This window comes from Neoarius graeffei, chromosome 16 (genome assembly GCF_027579695.1).
Source record: "Neoarius graeffei isolate fNeoGra1 chromosome 16, fNeoGra1.pri, whole genome shotgun sequence".
NCBI lineage: Eukaryota > Metazoa > Chordata > Actinopteri > Siluriformes > Ariidae > Neoarius > Neoarius graeffei.
This window is the reverse complement of record NC_083584.1, coordinates 19,698,488-19,715,611: the sequence shown is the minus strand read 5'-3', so window position 1 is coordinate 19,715,611 and position 17,124 is coordinate 19,698,488. Positions and strand designations below refer to the sequence as shown.

General features: G+C 42.5%; 1 protein-coding gene across 1 annotated transcript in view; it reads right to left on the bottom strand.

The window, feature by feature from the left end:
* The window catches only part of slc39a4 (solute carrier family 39 member 4), a 78,469-nt gene that overhangs the window by 28,677 nt on the left and 32,668 nt on the right, over positions 1–17,124 (bottom strand). Inside the window, exon 6 of the mRNA XM_060942238.1 lies at positions 11,296–11,468. Coding sequence (XP_060798221.1) covers positions 11,296–11,468 — 173 coding nt within the window. The remainder of the gene's footprint in view (positions 1–11,295; positions 11,469–17,124) is intronic.

The window sequence follows — 17,124 nt, the reverse complement described above, 5'->3', positions numbered from 1 at the left end:
GGGAAGACTGAATCTGCAATAGGTAAGCAGCTTGGTGTGAAGAAATCAACTGTGGGAGCAATTATTAGAAAATGGAAGACATACAAGACCACTGATAATCTCCCTCGATCTGGGGCTCCACGCAAGATCTCACCCCGTGGGGTCAAAATGATCACAAGAACGGTGAGCAAAAATCCCAGAACCACACGGGGGGACCTAGTGAATGACCTGCAGAGAGCTGGGACCAAAGTAACAAAGGCTACCATCAGTAACACACTACGCCGCCAGGGACTCAAATCCTGCAGTGCCAGACGTGTCCCCCTGCTTAAGCCAGTACATGTCCAGGCCCGTCTGAAGTTTGCTAGAGAGCATTTGGATGATCCAGAAGAGGGTTGGGAGAATGTCATATGGTCAGATGAAACCAAAATAGAACTTTTTGGTAAAAACTCAACTTGTTGTGTTTGGAGGAGAAAGAATGCTGAGTTGCATCCAAAGAACACCATACCTACTGTGAAGCATGGGGGTGGAAACATCATGCTTTGGGGCTGTTTTTCTGCAAAGGGACCAGGACGACTGATCCGTGTAAAGGAAAGAATGAATGGGGCCATGTATCGTGAGATTTTGAGTGAAAACCTCCTTCCATCAGCAAGGGCATTGAAGACGAAACGTGGCTGGGTCTTTCAGCATGACAATGATCCCAAACACACCGCCCGGGCAACGAAGGAGTGGCTTCGTAAGAAGCATTTCAAGGTCCTGGAGTGGCCTAGCCAGTCTCCAGATCTCAACCCCATAGAAAATCTTTGGAGGGAGTTGAAAGTCCGTGTTGCCCAGCGACAGCCCCAAAACATCACTGCTCTAGAGGAGATCTGCATGGAGGAATGGGCCAAAATACCAGCAACAGTGTGTGAAAACCTTGTGAAGACTTACAGAAAACGTTTGACCTCTGTCATTGCCAACAAAGGGTATATAACAAAGTATTGAGATGAACTTTTGTTATAAAATAACCAAATACTTATTTTCCACCATAATTTGCAAATAAATTCTTTAAAAATCAGACAATGATTTTCTGGATTTTTTTTTTCTCATTCTGTCTCTTGTAGTTGAAGTGTACCTATGATGAAAATTACAGGCCTCTCTCATCTTTTTAAGTGGGAGAACTTGCACAATTGGTGGCTGACGAAATATTTTTTTGCCCCACTGTATATACCAAGTTTCAAGATATTATGTGTCACATTTTTCAAGTTCTGCTGCAGGAAAGTAACCCTACCTCTTTACACTGACCTCAGCAGCCCATGGCATAAACCCACCAGACCTTTGGTCCAGGTGAGCTAAAAATTTAAACTTTTCACATTTCTTAGTATTAAAAGGCACATATACATTACTTAATCAACACATATACCAACTTTCAAGACCATACCACTCATAGTTTTCAAGTTCTGCTCCGGAAACAAAACCTACCCCTTAGACCAACCTGAGAGACTAAGTCTGAGACTGTTTCCATGGAAACATGAAAAATGTAAATTTCTCAGATTTCTTAGTATGAAAAGGCACATCTACATCACCTTGTTAACATGTATACCAAGTTTCAAATCCGTATCATGAATAGTTTTGGATATATGCTCCAGAAATGAACATTGCTCTTAGAAACAAAGCCAAAATCTATTTTCTCTCATTCTCATCTCATTATCTGTAGCCGCTTTATCCTGTTCTACAGGGTCGCAGGCAAGCTGGAGCCTATCCCAGCTGACTACGGGCGAAAGGCGGGGTACACCCTGGACAAGTCGCCAGGTCATCACAGGGCTGACACATAGACACACAACCATTCACACTCACATTCACACCTACAGTCAATTTAGAGTCACCGGTTAACCTAACCTGCATGTCTTTGGACTGTGGGGGAAACCGGAGCACCCGGAGGAAACCCACGCAGACACGGGGAGAACATGCAAACTCCACACAGAAAGGCCCTCGCCGGCCACGGGGCTCGAACCCGGACCGTCTTGCTGTGAGGCAACAGTGCTAACCACTACACCACCGTGCCGCCCAAAATCTATTTTTTATGTAAACATTTGAAAAATAATTTTTTTTTAAAAATCCAAAATAGCAAAAGGTACCAGTGCACATGTTGCTTGATCTGTATACAAAGTTTCATGAAGATATCTTCAGTAGTTTTAAAGATATGGCCCGGAAACGAAAACGTGACCGAACAGATTGACGGAACCCGTTTCCACATCCCCCGCCAAACTTTGGGTGGGGGATAATTACAAATAGATCAGTTAAAACATAATATTTTAAAAGCAGAAGTCTTTATTTTTCACATGCACACTGAAATTTGTCCTCTGCATTTAAACCATCTGAAGCAGTGAGCACACACAAGTGAGCAATGAGCACACACGCATACCCAGAGTAGCAGGCAGCTATGCTACAGCACCCAGAGAGCAGTTGGGGCTTCAGTGTCTTGCTCAAGGGCACTTTAGCCCATGGCCGCCCCATGTTAACCTAACTGCATGCTTTTGGACTGTGGAGGAAACCGGAGCACCCGGAGGAAACCCATGCAGACACAGGGAGAACATGCAAACTCCACACAGAAAGGCACCTGTTGGCCACTGGGCTTGAACCCAAAACCTTCTTGCCGTGAGGCAACAGTGCTAACCACTACATCACCGTGCCGCACTTTGAATCATGCATAAAATCAGAATAAATTTTTGTTTAAATGATTATTATTTGTTTAGTTAGCTCAGTGTGGCCTTGGAAACGTTCCATGTAAATGTCAACCTCACCATGCAAAAATAAAGCAACATGTAATACATCAAAACCACTCCCAGAGATATCACCTAGGCCTGTATTTTACAGATGTGAATAAGTTGAACCAATTTGTAACCAACCTAATGTGTCACTGTCAGTCTTTCTTTCTTATAATATAAAACCCAAGCTAAAATCAACTTTGATCATGTACAATTCTATATTATTGCCACAAGCCACAGAAATGTATGCTAAAATCCACAAAACAGCAAAACAATAGCCATCCTAAATATTATTTAAGAACTTTGATAGTTTTAGCTGATATTTAGAGAGTTTTTCAAAGGGTTATGGTGGTTAAATTGCTGATTTTCTAAACATATGCCATGTCTATTTCAGACACGTCACATCCATAACGGAATTTCGTCACATCCATAACGCTGACTTTTCCTTCCGAAACTCTGCATGAAATACAAAATATTTTAAACAAAGATTTTTTAATATTCACCTTGGACCCCTCTATCAAATGGATATCTCCATTTCAACATCAGGTTTACAATTTCACAGAGTTTGATAAAAATGTACAGTCACCCAAGAAAAGTGATACTTTTTCTGTCACGTCCATAACGCATCTTTTATTGGCATTTTCTGGCATGCCCTAGATGTACTATGGGAATTGTTCTTGTTCTATCACTTCTCCAGTATGGTACAGCCTTAAAATATGCAACACCTGTTTAAATACTGGGAGACAATAAAACATGCACTGGGTCATTTGTTGCCATTTTGAGTTCAAGTGTCACGTCCATAACGCTGGAATTGCTCTAGAGCAAGACCTGAATGTATTTTTTTTAATGACATCAGTGCTATGCTGGAAATATTGGTGGAGACAAACTTGAAACTGAAAGGGTTTATATGGCTGAATAGAAAATATTCATGGAAACGAGGTCTTGTATGGTGAGATGTGTGAACCAATCAGAATTCATTATACTTGGTAAATTTTATCAAACTTTCTGTTAGAACACTATAAAAATGAATGTTTTGCACTTTTAGAGTCGGATCACTCTGCAAATTGACTCGGCTTTTGTTGATTGATTGAATAAAAAGTCTAAACTTTTCTGCAAACTCTGACTTTGAATTAGTTTTACTTGGGAGAGTTTCCACAACAATATTCATTTAGACGTGTACATAATAGATGTGTTATTCTGCTCATTTGAATAACATAAGCTCTTGTTCGTGAATCAGCTTGTTATCAGTTGTGCACATGGCAAAAAATATATCAATACTTTGTGCCAGCAAAACAGCAGCACCTTTAAACATTTAAAAATCTATAAAGAGTTATGATTCAGATGATATTTTACAAGGAAAACAGGAAAAAATAAACGAGACTGTTAATGATGGTGTAGCTCACTCCGGCCCCGTCTAGTCCAGAAGGAACGATCTAAAGTGGGTCACCTTGCGCAATAACTGTTGCAAGCTATATACACTATATAGAAGTGATATCCACCCTAGGAATTGAGGTTTTTCACCCACGTGACCAAGTCATGTGATGCATCGTTAGGCTGCCATTTTGGACGTCACGGCTTGAATCAGTTTGAATGCGAGGAAGGCGACAAACGAAAAACATAAAAGAAAAAGGAGCGAGATGCAGAAAACACCTTCACTATCCAGCGACGTAGGGCATTTACAGGGCGAGCAGAGGGAGAGGTATTTGCAAAAATTGAGGTTTAGAGAACGACGTTTACCTGCTTCCACCAGGATTGTTCACTGACGTACGGAAGTACACGAAACCCTCGTCTTTACCTGACTTCGGCCCACATGATCTGTATACCTATGTCGTTAAAAACCCATCGCCATACACAGGTATTGATCTGAAAGCGTATAAGAGTTTGGATGCCTACAAATATTTTGTGTCAGGCTGGGTAACATGCCTACATCAGCGGGTCGTCCCTGGAGCCGGTGGTCGCCATCTTATTACAGCTAAGATTTGTTCACATCTTCATTTACTTTCGGTCCTCAGGATAAACAAAATGTTATTAAATGTCATTGAAATAACTTCTTAGTCTGTTGAGACATGGCCCGTTATAAATTTGCTGTTACCAGGCAATGACCAAGAACTGTATTATTAGGGTCGGTGTCTGTGTTGGAGCAGTTTACTAGCAGCTAGCTGTTAGCACTAGCTAATGTCAACAACATAGTAGTATGTTACTGTAGCAATGTTTACGTTCAGTCATTTGGATGACTGTTAAAACCTTTCAGTCTCAAGTTTTTCCTTTACTGTATTTACTAGTTTACTGTAATTATGATCCGGCAGCTATTTACACCGGATCCAGTGTAAATAGCTGCCGGAGCACGCTCTGGGAGCAAGCCGGAGCGCGCTGCTTAATTTGAGGGGGAGCAAGCCGGAGTGCGCTCCGGAACCTCGGCCGGAGCACTCCGGGAGCAAGCCGGAGCGTGCTGCTTAATTTGAGGGGGAGCAAGCCGGAGCGTGCTGCTTAATTTGAGGGGGAGCAAGCCGGAGCGCGCTCCGGAACCTCAGCCGGAGCACTCCGGGAGCAAGCCGGAGCGTGCTGCTTAATTTGAGGGGGAGCAAGCCGGAGCGTGCTCCGGCAGCTATTTACACTGGATCCGGTGTAAATAGCTGCCGGATCATAATTACAGTAAACTAGTAAATACAGTAAAGGAAAAACTTGAGACTGAAAGGTTTTAACAGTCATCCAAATGACTGAACAAACATTGCTACAGTAACATACTAGCTACTATGTTGTTGACATTAGCTAGCTTGACTTTCAAAATGGTGGACACTGGGGCGTCACGTGACCCTGTGACGTCAGGTGAAATACCTCAATACTGACCTATTTACCAGAAAAAATCCAAAACAGCAAGGAATTGACCGAGAAGAAGCGATTTTTGTTGAACTGCTCATTAAGACTTAATTAATCCATAACTTCCTAACTTAATAATAATTCAGAAATTATATGCAGCCTAGGTTCCTCTACCTTTAGGCCAGAAAGAATCAAAATTGGTGAAGAATTGAGGGAGAAGCAGCGATTTGTGTGGAAACTGCTCGTTAGGGATTGATTAATTATTCCATATCTTCATTATTATTTGCAATTATGCAAATTTGTGTAGAGGCTATATGCACCCCAGGCAGACCTACCTTCCTGCCAAAAGGAATAAAAATCAGTGAAGAATTGAGAGAGAAGACGTGATTTTCGTGAAATGTGGCCGCCGCCGCACGGACAACACGTGATGGCATAAACTCGTCACCTGTCGGCCGGACTAAGACTAAATTAAAACATACTAAATTAATTCTAATATCTATTCAGCCGCTCTGAAGCTTACTGCAACTTCGTTTATTGTGATAATGTGAACAGACTAAGTGTGTGACATGAGTGTTGTTCAGTTCATGCTTCACAATTTCAACTAAAACCTGAAGTACTAGCCTGCTAGCTCGATTTAACGTCGTACTTGATGTACTTTATCAGGTATGTACTTTATCAGCAATTTTAAACCAGAACATATTCATCCACTCTTTGAAGGAATGTGTAGAAAAATTACACAAATTACGCATAGCACTCTAGTTTACACAATGTGTGTGAATATAAAATAAGAGCTCAGCTTTTTTTTTTTTACACAGTTACACTACCGTTCAAAAGTTTGGGGTCACTTTGAAATGTCCTTATTTTTGAAAGAAAAGCACTGTTCTTTTCAATGAAGGTCACTTTAAACTAATCAGAAATCCACTCTATACATTGCTAATGTGGTAAATGACTATTCTAGCTGCAAATGTCTGGTTTTTGGTGCAATATCTCCATAGGTGTATAGAGGCCCATTTCCAGCAACTCTCACTCCAGTGTTCTAATGGTACAATGTGTTTGCTCATTGCCTCAGAAGGCTAATGGATGATTAGAAAACCCTTGTACAATCATGTTAGCACAGCTGAAAACAGTTTAGCTCTTTAGAGAAGCTATAAAACTGACCTTCCTTTGAGCAGATTGAGTTTGTGGAGCATCACATTTGTGGGGTCGATTAAATGCTCAAAATGGCCAGAAAAATGTCTCGACTATATTTTCTATTCATTTTACAACTTATGGTGGTAAATAAAAGTGTGACTTTTCATGGAAAAACACAAAATTGTCTGGGTGACCCCAGACTTTTGAAAGGTAGTGTACTTCACTCTGTGAATCATTAAAAAAAAAATCCACAGCTCAGTGGTTATTGAATACCTCCGAACATCCTATCTGTTTCTCAGAGACGATGTAAACAATTTAGAAACTCATCAGTACTTCCTGACTACTCACAGTATAATACACCGGCTCTTTGAGGATAAGATTGAAGACCCCTGATTACAGTCACCTAGGAATCAGTGGAATGATAGAAACTCAGGTGAGGGATTTCAGTGGGGAGTTTTAACTAATGGGTTTATTCAAGTCGTGTTACATTAACGCGGTCTCTATTTTCAGCTTCAATAACGTCAGCTTGCTACTTCAATTAACAACTATATTCAGTGTGCTCTTGAGCGCATAAAGGCTGGTTTATGTTGTATTTACAGTAGTAGTTAATTGGTTTTGGTTGGCAAGTGTGTGTTTCGCGCATGGTATCAGCGGGTAATGCTAACTTCCAGTGATTTTGGCCGGAATGTGCGATAAACACCATGGGAGTTGTGGAACATCAAAACCGCCATTTCGACAAGGAGAGGATTCTCGCTGGTGACAGCTAGAGGAAAATTCTTGAGGCATGTTGTACTTGAAATAATTTCTTAACATATACTTCTCATCTCATTATCTCTAGCCGCTTTATCCTGTTCTACAGGGTCGCAGGCAAGCTGGAGCCTATCCCAGCTGACAACGGGCGAAAGGCGGGGTACACCCTGGACAAGTCGCCAGGTCATCACAGGGCTGACGCATATGCCGCTTTTCCACTACCAACGCGGCTGAGTTGGGCTGAGCCGTGCCGTGCTGAGTCGGGCTGAGTCGAGCTGAGTGGGGCTGCATTTCGACTACAACCGCGCTGAACCGTGCTGGCTGGAAGTGGGTGGACACATTGGGTGGAGTTAGCGAAAGTGGGTGGACGTCACGTGATGTCGTTAGGCAGCGCAAACAGTGACATCAGTGACCTTTTAAGCGGTAGTCTCACGACCTGGATAGTAAACAATAAACATGGAGGACATGGAGTCGTTAGTGTTGCTGGTCTTGGTGCTGTGGCTTGTTGTCACCGACAACGCCAACAGATACTGGCAAGAGCGTATAGATGAGGCGAGGTGCATAAGGCTTCAGAAATTCTCGTAATTCGTAATTCTTCTTCTTCCGGGTTTACGTTGTTTACAGATCCCAGCGTGCTCGCGGGGCGTGTGTGGGCATGTGAGGACACTCCTCCTCACCAATCAGTGCACAGGGGAGTGTCTGCTCATGCCCCTAGCCCCACTCGGCTCGGTTTGGCTCGCTTCAGCCCCACTCCAAAACCGTGCGAGTTTTGGGTGCTGAGTAGGGCTGAAGCGAGCTGAGTCGTGCTGCAATGAGGTAGTCGAAACGCGAGCCGTGTCGGGCTGAAGTGAGCTGAAAAAGGGTAGTGGAAAAGGGCCAATAGACACAGACAACCATTCACACTCACATTCACACCTACGGTCAATTTAGAGTCACCAGTTAACCTAACCTGCATGTCTTTGGACTGTGGGGGAAACCGGAGCACCCGGAGGAAACCCACGCGGACACGGGGAGAACATGCAAACTCCACACAGAAAGGCCCTCGCCGGCCATGGGGCTCGAACCCAGACCTTCTTGCTGTGAGGCTACAGCACTAACCACTACACCACCGTGCCGCCTGATATATGTTTATTTCTGTAATATTAAATTTAAAAAAAAAAAAAAATGGCCATCCTATGGCTGGGAAGTTATTTAATTTGAGGGGATTCCCGAGCAAATAATGTGCATGAAATCGCTCACTTCGCGCAGTCAAGCAGACAGAGGAAGTCCGTGTGTGTGTGCGCATGAGCAGGTTTACCTTTGACCGTGCACTGACAGTTCCATCATTCTGTCGCTAAACGAACAGCTGATCACACCGAGGTGCTCGCTGACCGCCGGTATTTATTAGTTTGGTCCTGCGTTTCCTTTCCTTCATATAGAACATAACGTCTTTTCTTCACGCTTCCCGTTACTGTAGTTGATATTTCACGCTTCGTTCGCGTCCTCCATTTTCTTTCCCGTTTCAAATTTATATCCCACAATGCCTTGCGTGAACGGGGAACGCCCACCACGTGATGCATGACTTGGATTGCGTCACAGTGAAGCAAGAACTAATAGCGGAGAATTTAGAGCCACGTGACCCTAAATTCATTAATTGTTCTATTTAAAAAAAACCTAAAAATGGAAGTCTGTGATTCAAATTCAGTACATTTCGGTCCACTAAACAAAAATAACTGGGTGTCGGGGAAAATTCTTTTTTTGACCTAAACCTGAAAAATCTGAAAGGCAGTCTTAACGTCAAAATGGCACAGGAAGCTAATTTACATGACACAAATAGAGCAGGGAGATTTTTTTTTCAAGTATTGTTGCTGTTTTGTCCTTGCTCAGACATTTCCTTCATTACTGCTGAAATTCTATTCTACGAATTTGTTTTGTTATATTCTGTAATTTGGTTTCTGTGTATCCTATTGTTAATACTTCATGATAATAAATGTGCTGAAGTTACAAATAGTTATAAATAGTGTATTATTGTCATTCACTAATTTTGTATCAAATAACACTTTTTAGGTAGCCTAGTAAACTAGACCCACCCGCCTAGCGGCCAAAAATATTTTTGCCTAATGAGTGGGTCTAGCCTTGCACCATATCAACAAAAACACCCCGGGCATCAAATCGTGCCCGCCAATCACAACGCAAGGTTTTTGTTTGGATTCTTTGGGCGGGCTTTTGCAGGAGTGACGACAAAGCTGCGCGACGCTGGAGAAAGCACAGCAGGAAAGATGGCTACGGCTAGTGAACAGCGCACGTTTGACTCCGCTTTGGAATCAGTTTTAGAAGAATTAGACTTGGAGTTTTCGTTGAAACATGAGCAGGAAGAGGCTCTCCGCTCATTCCTTTTCAAGAAGGACGTTTTCGCTGTTTTGCCGACCGGCTATGGCAAAAGTCTGATCTACCAGCTGGCTCCGCTCGTAGCCAAAAGGATGGGGCTAGTTTGTGCAGTACGAAGAATTAATAAACAGCTTTGAAACATTACTTTTTGATTGTTTCTTATTTTCCCGTTATTTTAAATTTAAGGGAAATTATTTCACCAAACATCACTAAATAAAAACTCAAAAACAGTTTAAGCAAACACTTGAAAAAAAACCAGTTATGTGGTACAGACTCCAAACTTGTGGTCATTATCTCCAAACTTCTTAATATCTAGAACCTGTTTATTAATTAATACGCATTTTGAAAAATTATTTATTTCAAGGCCTCCCCCACTGCTTTCTGTCGCTCTGACTACGTCACAGTCACTGTTGCGCTGATTGGTCAGAGCATTGGCCTATACGCACAGACAGTTTGAAAGACAGCAGTTTGTTCCTCCCACACCCTTCGGAAATGTCTACGGATCAAGGCCAGACTAAATATTCACATTTAGTCGGGCTTGCCAGGCTACTTTTTAGGCATATTTTTAACACAATGTGATCCTGATCCATCCATCCATTGCCTGATCCATCCTGATGCCCTACGTCTGGCTGGAGCCTCATCACATTGTCCCTGCGGAGGACGGACCCATATAGACAGTCAAAAGTCGCACTTGGAAGACGCTCTGGACGCTTACAGTCAAACATTTATGGCTGAGGACTTCAGTTGACTTGCTAACTTTCGGACTGCAGTTGTCATGAACAGTTTTGCACTCAAGTTTCCATCAATGAACAGTTGATAACGTAAACGAAACAGACTTCATGTTAAAACTATAATGAATTTCCCGGTTTCACAGTTATACTTTGTGACTATTGTATATAGGACACAGTGATAGAAGCGAGTTATTTATAATCACGCTGTCTGTTATCACCCAGATAAGGATGGGTTCCCTTTTGGGTCTGGTTCCTCTCGAGGTTTCTTCCTCGTGTCGTCTGAGGGAGTTTTTCCTTGCCACCGTCACCACAGGCTTGCTCATTGGGGATAAATTAGGGATAAAATTAGCTCATGTTTAAACTCTTTAATTTTCTGTAAAGCTGTTTTGCGACAATGTCTGTTGTTTAAAGCGCTATACAAATAAACTTGACAATGTGTGAAGCCAAGGACAGCTCGTAATGTGTTAATATTACACATCTTCATGTTAACCTTTCTGACACATTCACTGTGTTAAAATGATTTACACAGTGAATGTGTCAAAATTAACATAACCAGCGTTGTCCCAAAACTCACCCAGCTTTAACACATCATTTCTAAGAGTGTAAGATTCAGGGTAGAATATTCTAGAAAAATAGTAAGTGTTGTAAATGCTAATCGATAAACAGAATGCACTGTCTCAGTTCTAAGTTCCACATATTGTACAGTTACTGAAAGTCAAACAAATGTCCCACACCCTAAAACTGTACAAATCAATAATTTCCTCTGACTTTCTCACCGAGGGAAGGAGGTGGAGCAAGGCATCACCCGTCAGCGAACCCACAGCAAGACTGATGCAGAACTGAATACACAGTTGGAACGCAGTGGTACACGACGTAAACAGCAGCACCATGATCCCAAACATGGCTGTCAGAGTGATCACCAGGTTGGCCAGGGTAGCATACCCGAATCCTGCAGAGAGGGAGCATTTCATTCTTTAATTATTTTAATATGTTTCAGATGAAATTGTAGCTAGAAATACAATATATGATTGAAATTATAGTCAAGATTATTAATCAAGGTATCCTCTTTACCTATCGGATGAAATACTCTAAACCATGTACAACCCCGATTCCAAAAAAATTGGGACAAAGTACAAATTGTAAATAAAAACGGAATGCAATAATTTACAAATCTCAAAAACTGATATTGTATTCACGATAGAACATAGACAACATATCAAATATCGAGATTGAGACATTTTGAAATTTCATACCAAATATTGGCTCATTTGAAATTTCATGACAGCAACACATCTCAAAAAAAAGTTGGGACAGGGGCAATAAGACGCTGGAAAAGGTAAAGGTACAAAAAAGGAACAGCTGGAGGACCAAATTGCAACTCATTAAGTCAATTGGCAATAGGTCATTAACATGACCGGGTATAAAAAGAGCATCTTGGAGTGGCAGCGGCTCTCAGAAGTAAAGATGGGAAGAGGATCACCAATCCCCCTAATTCTGCACCGACAAATAGTGGAGCAATATCAGAAAGGAGTTCACAGTGTAAAATTGCAAAGAGTTTGAACATATCATCTACAGTGCATAATATCATCAAAAGATTCAGGGAATCTGGAAGAATCTCTGTGCGTAAGGGTCAAGGCCGGAAAACCATACTGGGTGCCCGTGATCTTCGGGCCCTTAGACGGCACTGCATCACATACAGGCATGCTTCTGTATTGGAAATCACAAAATGGGCTCAGGAATATTTCCAGAGAACGTCATCTGTGAACACAATTCACCGTGCCATCCGCCGTTGCCAGCTAAAACTCTATAGTTCAAAGAAGCCGCCGTATCTAAACATGATCCAGAAGCGCAGACGTCTTCTCTGGGCCAAGGCTCATTTAAAATGGACTGTGGCAAAGTGGAAAACTGTTCTGTGGTCAGACGAATCAAAATTTGAAGTTCTTTATGGAAATCAGGGACGCCGTGTCATTCGGACTAAAGAGGAGAAGGACGACCCAAGTTGTTATCAGCGCTCAGTTCAGAAGCCTGCATCTCTGATGGTATGGGGTTGCATTAGTGCGTGTGGCATGGGCAGCTTACACATCTGGAAAGACCCCATCAATGCTGAAAGGTATATCCAGGTTCTAGAGCAACATATGCTCCCATCCAGACAACGTCTCTTTCAGGGAAGACCTTGCATTTTCCAACATGACAATGCCAAACCACATACTGCATCAATTACAGCATCATGGCTGCATAGAAGAAGGGTCCGGGTACTGAACTGGCCAGCCTGCAGTCCAGATCTTTCACCCATAGAAAACATTTGGCGCATCATAAAACGGAAGATACGACAAAAAAAGACCCAAGACAGTTGAGCAACTAGAATCCTACATTAGACAAGAATGGGTTAACATTCCTATCCCTAAACTTGAGCAACTTGTCTCCTCAGTCCCCAGACGTTTACAGACTGTTGTAAAGAGAAAAGGGGATGTCTCACAGTGGTAAACATGGCCTTGTCCCAACTTTTTTGAGATGTGTTGTTGTCATGAAATTTAAAAATCACCTAATTTTTCTCTTTAAATGATACCGTTCTACAGGGTCGCAGGCAAGCTGGAGCCTATCCCAGCTGACTATGGGCGAAAGGCGGGGTACACCCTGGACAAGTCGCCAGGTCATCACAGGGCTGACACATAGACACAGACAACCATTCACACCTACGGTCAATTTAGAGTCACCAGTTAACCTAACCTGCATGTCTTTGGACTGTGGGGGAAACCGGAGCACCCGAAGGAAACCCACATGGACATGGGGAGAACATGCAAACTCCGCACAGAAAGGCCCTTGCCGGCCATGGGGCTCGAACCAGGACCTTCTTGCTGTGAGGCGATAGAGCTAACCACGACACCACTGTGCCGCCCCCCTACCTTCATGCCAGAAAGAATCAAAATCAGTGAAGAATTGAGGGAGAAGTAGTGATTTGTGTGGAAACTGCTCGTTGGGGCTTCATTACTCCATATCTTCATTATTAATTGTAATTATTCAAATTTGAGTAGAAGCTATATGCACCCCAGGCAGACCTACCTTCCTGCCAAAAAGAATAAAAATCAGTGACGAATTGAGAGAGAAGCGATTTTTGTGAAATGTGGACGACGCCAGATGGACAACGGGCAACACACGATGACAAACTCATCACCTGTCGGCCAGATGAGCTAATAACCAACAGATTCATACAGATTTTCAAAAGTGAAATTCAAGAATCTTGAATCAGAGTTTAAGCTCGAAAGATGTCTCATGGATGCTGAATAGAAAATAAAAACAAACTATTACTGAAGAGAGTTTTGAAAAAAAAAAAAGTACGTACATGTCTAACTAATAGTTGAATAACCTTAGGTTCTGCTTCTGAATGCTAGCTAGTTTGCTAAAGTTATGCTAATTGTCGGTTTAGCTGTAAGCTTTATAGGCTATTTGGTTCAAATTATATGCAACTGTCAAGTTGTTGAATTCTTTCCTTCAGGATTTGCAATTTGCTAAAGAAAACTGCTAACATCATGCTCTACTGAGAGAGCTTATTTGGCACTGCAGCCTCTTGGACATAAAACTTCAGGAAAACTTCAAGACATTCTGAAACTATCAAATCAATTTTACTGAAACGTTAAAGTCAAGTCCAATTTAATTTCAAAAAGTCAAGCATATTAGAGTAATATATTCACAAAAGCCAGTAGACATCAAACACTGGTGCGGTGAGCAGCTCCGGTGCAAGACAGAACGCTACCGCAGGTCCTTCATCCCAACTGGTGCCAGACTCTTCAATAACAGCTGAGCGTGATGTAGCACAGTTTTTCAATGTTACCATCACATTTTGGTCACTTTATTTGCATCTCATCACCATCATCTACTTATGCTGGGCAATAATATTACAATATCCGTTTCATTTGCAAGTATTTTCTTATTTAAGTCTCACTCTTATATTGTCGTGTACAATTATGTTCATAGCCTGTGCTTTTTGTCATTTTTTTTGCTTACTTTACACAGATATTCCATCCTCATTATCTATGTTATGCTGCGTCACAACATTGGTGCAATATTCTATTTCTATTTCAGTTGCAAGTATTTTAATTTTATTAGTGCAATATTCTACTTCTACGGAAGCCGCGAGAGGCCCTTCATATAATATTTTTTTATTCACCTTGTTATCCCGAGATAACGACATAATTCAGGATCTCGAGAAAGCAACACAACTAATTCGAGATCTCGAGAAAACAAAATTATTTCATGATCTTAGGTGGATCACTGTAGAGTAGAGTGGGGTAATACGCCCCCGTGGGGTAAAAGGCTCCCGGCCTGTTTTACCCAAAATAACCACCAGATGGCGCAAAGTTACATTTCTATTGTTGCTATGGACTGGCTTGACAACGGGGATATACAAATATCCACTGTGGATCGCATATCAGCAACGCAGCGGAGAGAAATTAAATTTCATGGTAAGTGATATAATTTTCAGATATCAGTAAAACTATTTAGATAGCTGCTATTTCGTCAGATATCACAGCTGTGTATGTGGTATGAGTAGACAAGTCAGTACGTTAAAAAAAAAAATACATTAGGTATAAAAAGTTGAATCACATTTTGAAAGTAAGACCCTTTTTTGTAAAAGTGTAGTCTGTGGGGTAAAACGCCCCCTTAATGGCGGGGTAAATGGCCCCCAGGGGGCATCGTTTCCTTTTATCATAATTAGAGTGGGGCAAAAAGCCTCCCTTAAGGAAAATTCAGTTTTTCTCCAGGGGCGGCATGGTGGTGTAGTGGTTAGCGCTGTTGCCTCACAGCAAGAAGGTCCGGGTTCGAGCCCCGTGGCCGGCGAGGGCCTTTCTGTGTGGAGTTTGCATGTTCTCCGCGTGGGTTTCCTCCGGGTGCTCCGGTTTCCCCCACAGTCCAAAGACATGCAGGTTAGGCTAACTGGTGACTCTAAATTGACCGTAGGTGTGAATGGTTGTCTGTGTCTATCGCTACGTTCACACTGCAAGGCTTAATGCTCAATTCCGATTTTTTTGTGAAATCCGATTTTTTTGTGAGGTCGTTCACATTAACAAATGTATGCGACTTGTATGTGATCCTCAGTATGAACGAAAAGCGACCTAAAAGTGTTCCGCATGCGCATTGCAGGATACGACGACGTCACACGCAGTGAGCATGGCCAGTGTTTACGGAAGTAAAACCGCCCAGTTGCGGTATGACCCATCCAATCTAGCTTGAATAGCTGCATCCCCCCCAAATGGAAATCAGCTCCCTAACCTCTGCGTCCTTCCATTGAGAAGATTCAGAACCTTCACAGCCCGAAGCGTCCCTCGCATTGATGTCATGCGCAGGGGCGCAGATACGTTTTTTTGAACTGGGAGGGACAAAAAACTGGGGGGGACAAAGCTGCCAGCAAACCAACCCCAACCCCGATATGCCTGTCAAACTTGTTGTAGGTTACCATAGCAACCAAGCTCGAGCTCGCAACCTGTGCAGTCTGCGCAGCTCAACCAACCGAATATCAGTCTTTGTTTTGTTTTATGTGAGTTGTTGCAACTATGTATACACTGCCGTGCACCTCAATAAACCGAATGGTAATTAGTCTTTTGATTTTTCCGTGAGGTTTGCCTTATGCAAAGAAAGACAGCATAGACGTTTTTTCCTCCCTATAAGTGTGTGTGTGTGTGTGTGGGGGGGGTGTGGGGGGGGGGGCCCGAACGAAGTGAATTTAAATCTGGGTGGGACGAATCCCACCCGTCCCACCCTCTATCTGCGCCCGTGATTATGCGCCATGTTGTTGTAACTTTTTTTGAGAGACCCGCCGCCTACTTCAGCGCAGAATAGTGACGTTTGTGGCTTCTTGATGACGTGTAAGTCAGATGAATGCGACCTGGCGGTTCAGACTGAAGTCGCATATGAAAAGAGCGGATAGGAATCGGAATTAGGACCACATATCCAAACGGCCTGGGTCGGATTTGAAAAAATCGGATCTGTGTCGTTCATATTGTCAATAAAAGATTGGATACAGGTCACAGATGGGCGAAAAGATCGGATTTGAGTCACTTCAGCCTGCAGTGTGAACGTAGCCTATGTGTCAGCCCTGTGATGACCTGGCGACTTGTCCAGGGTGTACCCCGCCTTTCGCCCGTAGTCAGCTGGGATAGGCTCCAGCTTGCCTGCGACCCTGTAGAACAGGATAAAGCGGCTAGAGATAATGGGATGAGATGAGTTTTTCTCCAAGTTGAAATGAACCATGTGTTTAGTTTTAATCATAGTTTTTGACAACAATGACATGAACAATAATGCCACCTAAAGTTTGCCTAAAGTTAATACTTAATTTTTTTTTTTTAACAAAAACAAACATTGTGCCAAGGGTAAAAGGCCCCCTTGGCACAATGTTTGTTTTTGTTAAAAAAAAAAAAGCATTAACTTTAGGCAAACTTTAGGTGGCATTATTGTTCATGTCATTGTTGTCAAAAACTATGATTAAAACTAAACACATGGTTCATTTCAACTTGGAGAAAAACTGAATTTTCCTTAAGGGGGGCTTTTTCCCCCACTCTACTCCATCTCCGTCGGTAGAGACGAAGCCGGGCCAGTCTTCTGCGGACGTG